The 15,418-nt window shown below is 40.4% G+C and overlaps 1 protein-coding gene across 1 annotated transcript in view; it reads right to left on the bottom strand.

Annotated features, from left to right (window-relative positions):
* Positions 1 to 2,032: 2,032 nt before the first annotated feature.
* NOX3 (NADPH oxidase 3) overlaps positions 2,033 to 15,418 on the bottom strand; it is a 62,079-nt gene continuing 48,693 nt past the window's right edge. Inside the window, exons 12-13 of the mRNA XM_015084929.3 lie at positions 13,627 to 13,751; positions 2,033 to 3,037 (exon numbers count right to left, since the gene is read on the bottom strand). Coding sequence (XP_014940415.1) covers positions 2,911 to 3,037; positions 13,627 to 13,751 — 252 coding nt within the window. The 3' untranslated portion in view covers positions 2,033 to 2,910. The remainder of the gene's footprint in view (positions 3,038 to 13,626; positions 13,752 to 15,418) is intronic.

Here is a 15,418-nt window from a genome sequence, read left to right as displayed (position 1 = left end):
CATTTGTAGGTAATTTAGCATTTTCCCTTTGGTTATATTAGGGTCTTCTCTTTCACGATGATACCCCTTTTCTTTTCCTTTCTCTTCCCTTCCTTTCGCTCTCCTCTCCTTCTCTTCCTTTCTTTCTCTTTTTCACGTATTTTTGCTTCTGTCTTTCTCATATATTCTTCCAAATGGACCTTAGAATATCTAGCATTTCAAAAAATTGTAAAGAGGAGTTAAATTTTGATTTGCATTTTTGCGTAACCTATTAATTTGGAACCAATTGATATTTTTAGCATCAAAATATTGATATTCCCATTTAGAAATGTGCTGTTTCTATCTATTTGAAAATGTCTCTCTATAAATGTTTGGTCATTTATCAAATCATCTTGCACCATATATATTAAATAAATTTATAAGTTTGCAACATTTTTGTTTCTATTTTGAATAGATTATTTTCTCTTTAAAACAAAACCTAAAATTTCTATTGGTTATTGCTACATTAAAGAAATCTGATTTTTTATAGATTTTTTTTCTATGAGGATATGTCAGATTCTACACAGTATGTAGGGAAATAGCATAAAGGTCAAAACTAAAAGGAGGATGCAAAGAACAGAGATTTTGTTTTAAAGATGCAGGAAAATCAGTTTTTTTTTTTTAAACCAAGACTTTATTTTTTTTAAGAACAATTTTAGGTTTACAACATAATTGAGAGAAATGTAGAGAGATTGAAATCTGTTTTTTTTAAGAGGTCTGTTTTTAAGAACAAGTACATTTTAATTTATTAGACAAAATTCAAAGACTAAAGAGTGCATTTAATTTTCAAATAGACAGGGAAAGAAAACTAATAATTGAATGCAACCAAGAAAAATCTTTTAATACATTTAATTTTCCTGCTAAAGATTAGATATATACATTGCAGAAAGTTCTTGTTGTAAAGACTGAATCAAACTTAATGGAGAAATAAACACACGGAAATGCTGCACATATTAAAATTAGTAGAGTTTGAGTGGTATCTATCAACTGATACTTAAAGATACTAAGAAATTCCAATTCAGAGGCAGTAGAAATAATTTTTGAGACATCAGGAAATATATCCACCTTTTTTCCTGAAGTGTATATTAAAATAGGCCCTAGAAATCATAGAATCAAAGTCAGTATCTGAGGATAAAGTTAAAGAAATGATCAATTTATAATTTAGAAATCTCTGAAAGAGCTTAACTGGTTGCTTAACTTTGTAAAAACAAATCGTGTCAGACCAATTTAATCCTCTTTTTTGGCAGAATGACGGTCTACAAAGATAAGAAGCATTTGTAAAATGTAATTTTAACTTCAAGAAATGTTTTTGTTCTGTTGTGTATGACCTGTTAGTTATAAACTAAGAGAGTATGATGTTGTGTACAATTCTCAATGGCTAGTTATCATTAACCTCTTCCCAACTGGGAACTCATATTATCAGGTAGTTGCAAGAATTCATGGTGGAGTTCTTTGGATTCAATAATTTGGTTGAAAACCTAAACAAAAGATTTGAGCTTTTGCTAATTAAATTTGTGGATATCATGAAGCTAAATACTAGTATTATTATCTGGGGCTGAACTTCAAAACAATCTTGAAATATTAGAAAAATTCTAAAAGATTAATCAATACTACTAGAGAAAACTGTAAGATGTGGGGAATACTTTGGGAACATTTTGGGGGGAAAATAGCTGTGTGGTAAAAATACATTGCCTCAGTGGGAGTATACAATTAAGAAGAAATTCCCAGTATATTTGTGGGGCAGAAGTTGAGTTGGGGCTTAAGTGTCAAGATGATCATAGATCAAAATGTGACAGTAGGGGCCCCTGACTGGCTCAGTTGGTAGAGCATGTGACTCTTGATCTCAGGGTTGTGAGTTCAAGCCCCAGGTTGGGTGTGGAGCTTACTTACAAAGAAAAAAGAAAAAAGAGAAAGAAAAAAAAAAAGTCCGCATTAAAAGAGAATCAGAAAGAAATATGGAAGGAAGGAAAGAGAGGCAAATATAGAATTTAGTTGTATTGAAGAGCATGGCACATGAGATCTAAAAAAATCACTTTTCCCCCCAATACTAGTCATGTATCTATTAGAATATTATGTCTCATTTTAGGCAACACATTTTAAAAGGATGTGAAGGAATGGAAACAGATTTGAAGAAGAGCACCAAGAATGATTGAAGGACTAGAATATATATCCTAGGCTGAAAGGTTAAGAATTTAGTATTGTTTGGACTAGAAAAGGGATAGGCAAGAGATGATTTTATCACTTTCAAGATATAAAGGGTTTTCGTGAAAGGTAACCCCCATTGGTGATTTCTCAGGTCTACAGAGGAAGAAAAGAAAGCACAAAGAAGCTTAAGATTAAGCAGAAAAGATCACGTTTGGATACAAGGCAGATGTCTCTGCCATCAGGGTGACAGAAATATGAAACAACTTCTAAAGGAGACTCTGAGCCAGGCAGCCATATCAGTCTCCATATTGGATGCACTGCTGAACATGAAAACAAGTTTGAGAACAATGATGTCTATCAGGGGTCAGCAAACTTACCACCTGCCGGCCAAACCTGGAACATCATCTGATTTGGGGACAGCCCATGAGCTAAGAATGACTTTTACATTTTTAAATCATTAGAAACAAATCAAAAGAAGGTTCCATGACAAAAGGGACTTACATAAAATTCTACTTCAATGCCCATAAATAAAGTTTTATTGGAACACAGCCATGCCCGTACCTTGACGTACTGTTTGTGGCTATTTTGATGCATTCGAATGGCAGAGTAGAGTAGTTGTTACTGAGATCATATGGTCTGTAGAATCTAAAATAATTACTATATAGCCCTTTACAGGAAACATTTCCTGAGCGCTGACCTATGTGATTGTAGCCATGTATGTAATACACGGAATTTTTTCTCCGAAGTCTAGAAGCTTTCTTTGTGGTAATAAAAATGGACCCCCCTGGGGTCGGCTGAGGAATACAAGCGGCACATCCTTTGAAGTGTCTTGGAGAGAGCCTTGGGTCCACAGAAGAACACGCCAATGTTGCTGCTGCAGTAGGGTAAAACAAGGAAAGAGTGTGTTATGCGGAGGCAAGGCTGGCCAGAAACTACGATGGACTCACACAATTAGGGAAGTGGTTGGGGTTGTGACTTTCCTTTTCTCCGCTCACTTCCTTTTCCTTAGATCTCTTTCCTACTCTTGGTACCATGCTTCCCCACAGTTTCCAGAATCTTGTTAGACCCTAAGTCACACAGGCTGGAACCAAGAGGCTTTGATGAGCAGGGCCCTGCTGACTGGGGAGAGGGTGTCAATAACAGAGGTGCTGTCTCTTGGATTTCTGGTCAGGTGACCCTGATTGACCTCCTCCTGGATCGGTGGCTGGAATGTGAGGGGCCTGCTCTGCTTCACTCATCACTGTCATCCCAGAGCCTGGAATACTGCTTGGCATATAGTAGGAAATACACATTTGTTGAGTATTGAGCTCTGTTGATTATCACCTGCATGGTCTTGGGTAAGACCCTGGATTCCAGTCTCTGCATGCGTAAAACAAAGAGGCTAATGGCTACATCACATGTTTTCTTAAGAACAAGATGGGATAATGCATTCAAAAAGGTTTTAGAAGTGTTAGTTATTATGAATATCTTGTTCAGCCCTGCCTTTTTATAGATAATAAGATTTTTGCTAAAGTGATAGCAACTTAGTTTATTTCTGCTGTCGGGATGCCTTTGGTTTTCAAAGAAGGCCAAAGAGAAGAATCAGAAAGGAAGAAGAGACATTGTTGAAAATGGAGTCACCCAAAAGTTGTCATCTCTAGTCATGGCATTTCAGAAAACTGTGTTGAAGAGGTATTTTGCATATAGTGGCCGTCCCGGGGTTGTTCAAATCCCTTGGAACCATGACTGCCAGCTTTGCTTGTAGACAAACAACCCACCGGTGCAAGGATTCAAGTTGTCTCTGAAAGTCAGGTGCAGACAGTCTCTCTAGGGACTTATGGGCCATGTTTTCCTTTGTCTTCCAATGTTCTACACCTTGTAGCATTTTTCCAGTCTCTGGCACAAGTTGAATTAGTTACTTGAGTCTAAAGCAAAAGTTCTCGTACTTTGCATAAAATCACCTAGGCAGATTGTTAAAACACAGATTCCCAGGTTTGAATCCAAGGAATGCATTTTGAGCAAAGCCCCCAGATAATCCCGAAGCACATGTTCCCATGAGCCACACTTTGAGAAACACTGGCTTGGAGAAATTCCTGGGGCTCTAGGTCCAGCCCAGTGAATACCTCTCCTTCTTCATAGCTGCCTTTTGTTGGGAAGCTTGCCTATAGCCTTGTTCTCCTTAGCTTGCATGTTAACATGCTTCTCTGCCATGTGACCAATCCACATTTTAATTATGCATTCCAGGACCATAATAACCATGGTAGAAATTGATGGTTCAATTACATTTCAAACTCTAGCTTCAAAGGAACTTATCAAGTGGACTCATTTGTAAATGACAATATGTTTAAAATATCTAAGTAGTATTTTTGAAGGCATTATTCCCATGGCTACATTTAAGAAAGTGCCTTTTTAGAAAATATTTTCCACTGAGAAATACGAGTTTATGACTTAATGAAGCAACTTTACAGTATTTGTGGGAATTGAAGGCACTGGTTAAGAATGCTCTTGGTTCCACCACTTTGCGGCTGAGGGGACTTGGGCACATTAACTATCTCCTCAAAGCCCATTTCCTGATCTGTGAAATGGGGTGCATTATGATACGTAGCTCCTAGAACCTCGGAGGGGATCAGACAAGACATGGCAGATCCAGCCTTCCACCCCGTGCTTGGCACAAGGTGAACTTCAGTAACAGCTTACGCCGTGACCGTCGTCATTACGGGTGTCTGGGTTGGCTCCGCAGAGCTGAACAGAAGAGGTGATGTGGACTGTTATCCCAACGATGATGACAGTCTTCCTGGATCGGCACTCCAGCCCTGGGTTGTTTGAATTCTGGAGTGACACATTTTGAACGATAGATGGGTCAGGCAAAACTCTTTCCGGCGAGGAGTCACAGCTTGGCTGTGTGTCTGATGCCCAGAGGTATCCTTGCATCTAGGTTCAAAGGCTCTGTTATGGGTGGTGATATTTTTCTGTCCATGGAGGCGTCACCAAAGAGATTGCCCACTGGCCCATTCCCAACAGGCTAACATTGCCCTTTCGTTAGCAGCCACAGTGACTGTTTGCAGGTCCTGAGGACACCCTTTGATGCTCTGCCTTTAAGACTCCATTTCAAAGGATTCTGATTGCCAGTGGCCAGGTGTACCACTGGTGTCCCCAGCAGTTCACAGCAATACTGCCTCTTTTGAAGTTATAGCTATTACTCTGCACAGCTAAGTACACACTCTTCTGTATTCATGGAGCCGTCACGGTTATGCCGTCGCCAAAAAGTCTCACAAAGGCCACTCATTATCTGCCTTCTGCTGAGGCAGAACGGCCAGCCCTTCACTAACACTCTGTGCGTCACTGTCCCCACACATGACAGTCTTGCGCTTGCCGTGCTTACCCTCCTCGGCATTTTGTGGTTTCAAGTATGGAGATTTCTGGTCACGAATGCACACTGTGTGAATCAGAGCCGAGAAGCCGCCCAAAGTGGTTCAGGCACAGATGTGGCAGTATTTTTGTTTGCTTGTTTGTTTTTTCTTTTATGAGGCAATGGACAAGTGCAACAGAACCCTAATGGGGTTGGTAAAGAAAAAATTCTTCTATAAAGTTTAATTACCCACTATTGCTTAGAATTAAAAAAAAAAAAAAAGGAGAGAGATTCTCCGTAAAAGAAGTATAAAAACACAAGGCATTATTCTCCAGTTTACAGCCTGGAAGCTGTGGAACTTGCACATGAATGAGGGGTTGGATCCAGGACAACATTAGCGGCATCGATCAGTCTGGGCTGCTGACTTTGATGCGAAAAGGACAAATTTTACACGAGCTGCAAGGATGGTTACCATTAGCAGTATTATTTTTAGCTCTGATAAACAGTAAAGAAAATCCTTCTGTCCCCCTCTTATTTGCTAAATAACTATCGTGCTCTTTTCTGTGGGGTTGATGCATTTTTCAAAAACAGTTCAGCGACGCCATGCATGAAAGGCATCCAAAATGTCACCCACCAGGAGATTTCTGCTCAGCAGATAAATGGGAGAGTGGGTGTGCCTGGGAGTAATCCCACCGTCTTGCTGGCTTCCCAGGTTCTGCTGCCTTGAGCCCTCCTCTCTTTAAATTGTATGTTTGTTTTTATGTGTTGGCTTTTATGCTTGGTAAGTTATAACCCTGTAGGGGCAGACCCTAAACCCCATTTAAAAAAATCAAACTACTTTATACCCTGAGTGCATTCTGCAAATAAAATCGATAAACAGAAGCTTCCCGTGGATTTATGGAGGCTTAGGAAGAAGACAAGGAAGGCTACAAACTTGGTGTCAGACAATGGACACGACTTCTGGTTAATCTTTCCTCGTGAGTGTTTTTCACTAGAAATTCCTCCAAATGATTCATTGTATAGTTATATTTCCTACAACACCTTCTTTTCACAACCACAGATGATAATTGTGTTGGCCAGCTTTTTTGAAAACCCATCTCCCGGTTGATGTGTAGCAGCCTGCTCTGTTACTTTTCTCCGCATCCTAATTACTCGGTGGTTCATCAGGAGCTACCAAGGTCCCTACCGGTGCTTGCTCACTGCTGAGAACTGACTTGCTGTTCCCACCAGCTCCGTTTTCTTTGGAAAGAGCTAGGAATTCGGTCCCAGCTTCCACAACCTTCTCTTCGTCCCTTCTCTTGCTGATGCTGGCTCCTGTGCTCAGCTCTGCGGAGCACAGATCAAGTTGCTGCCCTTGAGGATGGCCATGGTCAAGTAGAAAGTGAAATAAAAGATAAAAGTAGTCATCTCATAGCATTGGATTCCAGGGAAGGGTGGAGCCATTTTTCTGCCAACCCTTCCAGATAAAACACTACAGTATATATACCTTCATCCAGAAATATCCTAATATATTCGTCACATCTAATGATTTTCGAGGCAACGTCATCAAAGACACTTTGCAGAATGACAGACCCACTTGCGCTCACCCCCCTCCCTAATCTTTACTACCGCAAATAGAGTAAAGCCAGTGATTTCCACTGAATCTTCACTTGACTATATGGCTGGATGTCCTCTGGTGGGAAGGTACGACTGAAATATGCTAACAACATCCCAGTCATAAGTTAATGGTGGCTTTACTCTTCTCATCAAGCTATAATTTATCATGAGTGGGATTTCCACTGAAGCCTCTTCCTTTGGGTGTTCTGAACATTTTAGTCATACAATGAATGTTTAGAATATCCTATTAGATAGAGGGCCCTGTATGCTATAATCAGAATGTTAATTTCTTAAAAATATCATTTAAAAACATTTTGCACATATGCATGTACAAATGAGAATTGGAGAGTGTGCACACAAGCAAATGTGGTTCCAGATGGACACATTTACTCAATTTAGTCTAAAGGTATTTTTACAGTTCTGAAAACAATGGGTGGTCTAAAATACATTTGTGCAATATGGATTAGAATCTCCCAATCACATGGTAAGTCGGCACCTTTCTTTATTTATCGTGGGGTTGGATTGAACAGTTCTAACAAATGGTAGTGCTCTTTTACTCTTTATTTATTCCTTCCAGATAAGAGAAACACTTCTACTCAAGTTACGAAGAAATGGCCGAATCTCCAAAGTTTTTATGATGATTAATTACATAAAGTTCTACATCTCCATGGCACGGGGAGTTATCCACGGATAAGCCAAAACTGGCAAACGATAAATACGATGTGAAATGGAAGAGCAAAGAGTGAAGTCTTATGGAAAATCATTTTACCCAATTAATTAAAAAAACGAGTGGTCCAGAAACCCAGACGGTTTAGTATGCGCACAATGTGTGTTTATCAAAAAAGTAGCTAGATGCGGCAAAGATATATTTATTTTCATTCTCTGTACCTTCTTGGAAACGATTCCCTGATTTTCTGAATATTTGTTAAAGCTTGGGAACATATTGAGAATGTTTACAAAAATTGACATACAGCTTCCATTTTTGTGAAAGAGACACATTTCTATAGATTACTAAGACATGACTATCAATGCGTGTGTTTTTAAAGAAAAATTTTGATGCATTTTACTTATTTTTGAGACAGAGAGAGACAGAGCATGAGCAGGGGAAAGGCAGAGAGAGAGAGGGAGACACAGAATCCGAAGCAGGCTCCAGGTTCTGAGCTGTCAGCACAGAGCCCGACGCGGGGCTCGAACTCACGGACTGTGAGATCGTGACCTGAGCTGAAGTCGGTCGCTTAACTGACTGAGCCACCCAGGTGCCCCTCAATGCACATGCTTAATTAACAAACCCTATTTTAGTTGGGAGAATGGTTTTCACTGGTTTGTGGTTGAAGTGCTTTTCTGTGCTTGTCCAGCTTAAGCAGTGGACACAAGTGTCACATGCCTATGAGTTTGGGCACATCAATCAAAGGTCTCCTTTCTATATATCCAGGTATTAGTTGCTGCTCTTCTTCTGAAACTATGCTTGTGTTCTGTAATACAGCTGACAAAATTACAAAAATTCATTGCAGGTAAAAAACAATAGAATGCACTTTTGCATTTTCTACTTTCGGTCTTTGATGTCTTTTTAATTTTTTCCTGCCTCTTCCTTATTGGTATTCATTTTGGTGCCCATCAATTTGTTTCTCTATTACTGTTATTTTTGCAATTTTCTGGTTCCTTTGGAGCTTGCACTGTTCTCTTTGATCTGCTTCCCTCCAAGCTGTATTTTTGGTGCTGTTTTTCACGTTCTGTAAAAAAATATTTTGCCCCTCTTCCCTTTCTTCTTTTGATTTAACTCCTTCTTCTTAGAACCAGAATGAACTCCAGCTTTGAGTGAACAGGTAAATGTTTTTAAAAGAGTAAGCCCTAAGAATCCTTGGCTTCGTGCTGATGAATAGAAATGGTTGAGAGCCTACTTCAAAGGCCCTCAAGAACAAAGAACCTTTTCTGAGGCCACTAACAAATCCACCAATTCTTCCTGACCCATCTTTGCCAAAAGATATGAGCTAATGACAGGAAAAGCCTGTCTTGTAAGGGTAGCCAACGAGGCTTGGGAACAAACATATCCTTGACATAATCGAGGAAAAACATACTGTTTATCTCTTTAATAACCATCCTGAAGAAAATTAATGTTACTTTGTCCTTTGTGCGGAACAATAATTGGATTGTGTGTTTCATTTATATCTGGACAAAGGCCAGGATATTGAAATACTTCTCAAAATTAGATTTTCTTGTTTAAAAATTAGATTTTATTGGCATTCTCTTTCTGAGATTTCTTCATTAAAAGCTTCATTAAACATAAATCTTCTTTTACACAGCAGAAAGCAAAATTATTTTAAGGAGGTCATTTTAAAAGCCTTTTGGAAGGAGGGTGCTAAGCTCTTTACCGGTGACTTGGACCGAGGAGCTGGCATTCCAGGGAAAAAATGATCATTGATCTTTGCCTACGTGTGTCTGATGTTAATTACATTGACAGTTGAAGCGATATAACAAGTTGTGTTCTAGTGTCTAAGGCTCTTACAAATACACTATTTTTAAAATTTGGGGCTGGGAAGTATGCTGTAGAGGCTTGATTCAGTGACAAGGCCTTAGGTGGCCTCTTTTACTCTGGGGGAGATGAAGTCAACCATCAGGAAGAGTTTACATAGCTCATGTGCTGAAAAGTTCAACTGGGCTTTAAGTACATTTACACACTAAACTTTGATTACAGCTTCTGAAAAGGAACGAGCACTCTCCTCCCAAGGGCAACGAGAGAAGTGCCAAGTACGTGGTTCTCCTGCCTCCATATTGTTTTCTACTCCTCACTCTCTGACACTTGGACAGACTCACTTCCTAGCACTGCCCGCCATAATTGTTTGGGCAGAGTTTGTGCAAATTCAGTTCTGCTCTTGGTCTCCTGGTGCTGTTTCTGGCTCACACCTTTCTGAGGGAAGGGAGATAGTTAAATGGTTTGGTTTGAAAGGCCTTCCCCACTGGGCCGCAAACTTCAGGTATAACAAAAATAAAGAAATACAACGTAACAAGTCAATAAGGGCCAATCATAACAAGGAGTGGTCTTATCTATAAGAACTCAAAGCAAAGATATATGTGTCTGTGTCAAAAGCCTGCAAGTAGGAACATTCATCCTATAATTGAAAACAAAGTGTAGAACATTTATCAAATGAATAGATGTTTTTCTCCAAAAGGAGAAAATACCAACCAAAAAAATCTGGTCATGATTGTAACATATGCTCTTGTAACATTTTGTTAGTTTTCTACTTATAATCTTTTTAAAAACCCACAGATAAAATGATCCAATCTTTGCCTCTGGACAAGCACCCAGTGGGTATGAGATGAAAAGTGGTGATTTTCAGGTCTCAGAGGAGGCTGGGGGTCTAGGAGAGGGGACTGGGCACTGAGTAAGCAGCTCAAAGGAATCAGATTCTGAAGCTCCAGAAGCTGGGATGGGTTCAAAGTACCACATTTAGCGAGGATGGGGCACTGGAACTGGATTGTAGGCCAAGTGTCAGGCCAAAAGTCAAGGCAAGTAATAAAATGGAGCTGGTGGGTTTCAGGAGTGGTGCCTGGAGAGTCCCAAGACCACTTGCTGTGGCCTTGTCCAGTTCTTACTGGTTAGCTGAGGCCAAGCCTGAGGGTAGAAGTGATTGCACAGTTGGTCACCTCCCTCTCTCCCTTAGCCCTGAAGTTAAAGGTTAAGCTTTTCCTTGCCTTTCTTGTTGGAAACCTTTTACTCTCAGCACGATTCAAGGTCAGGAGAAGGTTCCCACTGCCTCCTTCCTGGGCTGATGCAGGCGTGGTGTGGTAGGAGTCCAGAGCCTCTGCAGTGACTGCTCTTGGTTTGGGCCTGGGGTTATAGGGCAGGCTGCCATGGCACAGGGTATAGAGGGTTGGCTGGGGGTCTCAGAGTTTGAACTGGATGGGTTATGAACCTTGGACATGGTCACCCCTTCCACACACCCCTCCTTATCATACCTTCTTCAAACAGCTGGTCTGGGGGAAGTCTCACAAATTCAGTGACAATTAATAAAAAAAAAGAAAATGGAACAGCTCTGGCACAAAGAGAGTACAAGAAAGAGCAACCAAACTGACCAAAAGATGAATAATATTCACCAGAAGAGTATTCCAAAGGGCAGAAAACCTTCTAGGGAATTAGAGAAGGTTTCATGAGGCAATGACCCTGATGACAGAAGACCACAACTGCAAGGAGAGATGGAAACAAGGAGTTAGTCAGAGAGACGCCAGTGGATTTTAATTTACTCTTCATGGTTCAGTACTGATAAAGTGGACAGAAGGAAGGTCAGGGTGTAGAAGATGTAAATGACATGATTAATCTGATGGCTAAGAGTAATTTATATTAAACTCTCTGACGTGCACACAGAGAAAATATTGTCCTCTCCTCCAAATATGGCGGTTCCTTGAACTCTGGTCCTTCTGAATTTGCTTCTTTGTCCATCTCGTCCAGTTTCATGGCTCTAACACAGTTCACATCTGACATCTCCACGTGCGTATCTCCAGCCTGAATTCCTCTGACTCCTGACTCATATTCACCTGCTTACTTGAAATCTCCACTTGGATGTACAATAGGGATCTCAAATTAACATGGCACAAAAAGGAACTCTTGATACCCTTTGCTTTCAAAGTTGCTTTTCTTAGTCATCCCCGAATGGGTAAGGGTAACTCCATTCCAGCTCGGGTCATGCCAGTCTCCCATCGAATCCATCAACAAGCCATGTCAGCTCTACCTTCACAAAATACCAGCATCCAACTGCCTCTCAGCACCTGCTCTGTCCTAATCCAAGCCACTACCTCTGTTTACCTCCTCCCGGGACTCTCCTCTTCTGCCCGAGGGCACTTATAATCTATTCTCTCACAATAGCCAGAAGTGATCTCATTAAACATAAGACAGATCATGTCACTCTTCTGTTGAAACCTTTAAGTGACTTCTCTTCTCAGAATAAAATCCAAAGCCTCACAATGGTCTGTAAAAGTCCCCCAGTTACCTCTCCTATATGCCTTCTGCTACTCTTCTTCTTACCTACTCTATTCCACCCTTACTAGCCTCATGGATCATGCCAGGAACAGTGTCTGCTGCCTCAGGGTCTTGGCACATGCTCTCCTTCTGCTCTTTCCCAGTTAGCTACATGGCATACTCTCTCACTTCCTTGGTCTTTCCTCAAATGTGGAAACTACTCTTTAAACAAAGACAGTTAGAAGACATACTGACTTTCAAGAGCCATAGATGATGGGGATTCAAAACAAAAACCAACTTACGGGACATAGAATAACAATGATAACGATTTGCATTAGTGCTTTGCATTTTGCCAAGCTATACATTTTTTAAATTCTGAAAAAAACACTGTGACTACATGGTATTGTCCATGGTTTACTAAGGTCATAGAGCCAGTAACTTCTAGAATCAGAAAACAGAGACTTCACTACCATCTTGTGGCCCCAGAGCAAATGCTCGTCCTTCTCTACATTGAAGTTTATTACGTAATGATAATATAATATAATATATTATTTATTATAATATATATTATATTATATATATAATATATATTATATTATATATTATATATATTACAATTAATACATAATATATTAATATAATATATTAATAATTAATATTAATTATAGTATAATTATTATATTTATAATTATATTTATATTATCATAATTATAATTCTTACTATTATAATATTAATTAATATTAATATTAATTAATATATCAATATATTATATAATATATATTATATATAATATATTATATATTAACATATATAATATAATATATTATATAATATATATTATATATAATATATTATATATTAACATATATAATATAATATATAATATAATATATATATTATATATATGTATATAATAATGATGATGATGATGACAGCCGCTAACACTGCTGAATTCACTCCTTTAGATGCTTTATATGTCTTCACACACTTAACCCTCACGGAAGCCTGGGAGGTAAGCACTGTTAGTAGTTGCAATTTACACAGGAGACTAAGACCGTGGTAGGATAAATAACCCGTCCAACTAAGTAGGTGACAATGGCAGAGCCAGGATTTACACCCAAGATCTCAGGCTCCAGATCCCGAGTCTTTCACTGCCATAGGAAATCTCTGCTTGGTCTCATAACATTTTTTGTCTGCTTTGCTAAACATATGAGATACATTTTACAGTTGGACATACGTGAATTCTCCAGTTGGGCAAGTTGAGATCAACCGTGTTCACTGGACATTTCTTCGAGACGTAGGTAGTTTAAGAAATACCATCTTTAATTGAGTTTATGTGGGAAAAATTTCAGCGCAATTGCTAATATTTAAATGTTGTAAGCCAGTCAAGCAGAGGTCCGTGGTGCCTGGAAAACCCTATGACCCTATGACCCTATGACCACCATTTCTCAGGATGATGTTTATCTCTAAACAAGTGGGCCCAAGGTGCCCACTACTGCGCCTGAAGCAGCCTGTGCCCTAGACTTTTCCACTTGAGCAGCAACCTCCTGCGAGGCTCCCACAGGCAGAGGAAAGAGAGCGCCTTACCTGGGATGGGTGTAGGCCATCTGCCGGAACTCGTGGTTCCAGTCAGGTCTTCCATAGAACGTTTTCTGCTTTAACCCCGTGATCACATCAGTATTTGCATCCCAATGTAAAGCTATGTGAACAGCCTAAAAGAAAAATTATGCTATCAGGTGACACTTACCGAAACAAACAAACAAACAAAACCAAAAAAACAAACAAAAAAACCCCATGGAAACGTGCTACTGAAAGATCAGGTAATTATGTTCCTTTGCAGATGTAATACTCGAAAAATTTCTTCATGGGGCTAGAAATGCTTATCATTATTATCAGAAATCACTGCTTTTGCATTTTGGGATAGGCATCACATCTCATTTATCTTTGTATTCTGCCTTGGGTGCTACTGAAACACAGGGCCTTTGCCATGGTCAATGTGCAATAACGTGAGCCTGGAAAGATTTTTCTTTGCAAGGCTGACAGCGATACAGTAAATATGGGTAAAGGAAAGCAAGCGTTAAGCTACTTCCTTTTTTCTGCCAAACTTCTCAAAAATTAATCTCTACCCCTGTCCCCATTCACTTACTTATTAAACCTCAGGATTTGAGAATGGCCCTTCCAGATTAAAATGATGGGAAATGTCCAGGAAGAAGCTGGATCTGACAATCAGATTCGCCTACTGGGTTGAGATAGTTTGAAGTGTGCCATCCAGGCTCAATGCTGGGAGGGTGCTGAGTCTGGCAGACGGACCATGATGGCCAAGCACAGCAAGTGCATTGGTTGGAGCTCTGTGCCCAACCGTTTATCTTCAAATTAGATGCACCCAGGCATCGGGTAAGTAGTGGTCGATAAATAAGAGGCTGGGGCACAGGACCGTCTATTGAGGATTTCTCCCCACCAGTTTGGCTAACAAGTGCTAGGCTCAACTCTTACCCCAGGTTCCTGCTGCACACCTGGCCTCCCAGGCTGGCCTCATCAGGCTAGGAAAGCAGCCCGAGATAGGGTGGGTGAGCAGAAAACAATGGAGGCACCCCAATGGGCCAGTAGGTGGATGGCCCACAAGGGTAGAATCGCAGAAACCCGGGCTGCAGGAGGTTGCCATCAGGCAAGTCTGACTCCAGGTGGCCGGGATCCCATTGGAATCGAGTTTGGGAATAGCCACGCCAGGAGAGGGAGCAACAATGAGAGGATGGTGGGATCCTCTTCTGGGGCAGGTTTATTAAGAGGAGGAGTGAAGCATGAAGTATTAGGGAAGAGCTCAGGAGTGAGAACTGAGGTGGTAGTTGGGGATTGAGCCTCAAAAACTCACAGAAGCCCTGTTATCAGAACTGGAACTCCAGGTCAGAGGGAGCGGTGTCAGCCTCCGGATTAGAGTGGCAGCATTGCACCCCCCACAGCCCTCTTGCTTAACAGTAGGATTGACTGGAGCCAGATAGTGAGTTGGTTTCGGCTGTGAGCAAATAAGAAGGCAGAGGCAACCAATTTACCTTTGACCAGGTGCCACATCTAAACACCAACCCAGGGCTGCGCTCCTTGGCTTCTCCACCAACCACATGGCTGAACATCTCCTTGATCCTATATGCATTGTATAATCCTGTTTCTTCTACTTCTCTCCGACTCTTCTTTTTATTCAAAGATGAAATGTTACATTTGTTTTCCTATGACATTCTCCTGCCTCACAATACAGCTGCCTTCCCAGTCCATAGTCACTTCTGGGGCACTTCTCTCCAAAGAACTTTCATTTTCATGGTCCCAATTAGCATAGTCTATAAAGATCACTCCAAACTTTCTCCCCCATGCCCTCATCTTCCTGCCTGGG

This window comes from Acinonyx jubatus, chromosome B2, assembly GCF_027475565.1.
Source record: "Acinonyx jubatus isolate Ajub_Pintada_27869175 chromosome B2, VMU_Ajub_asm_v1.0, whole genome shotgun sequence".
NCBI classification, from domain to species: domain Eukaryota; kingdom Metazoa; phylum Chordata; class Mammalia; order Carnivora; family Felidae; genus Acinonyx; species Acinonyx jubatus.
This window is presented reverse-complemented; position numbering and strand designations above follow the sequence as displayed.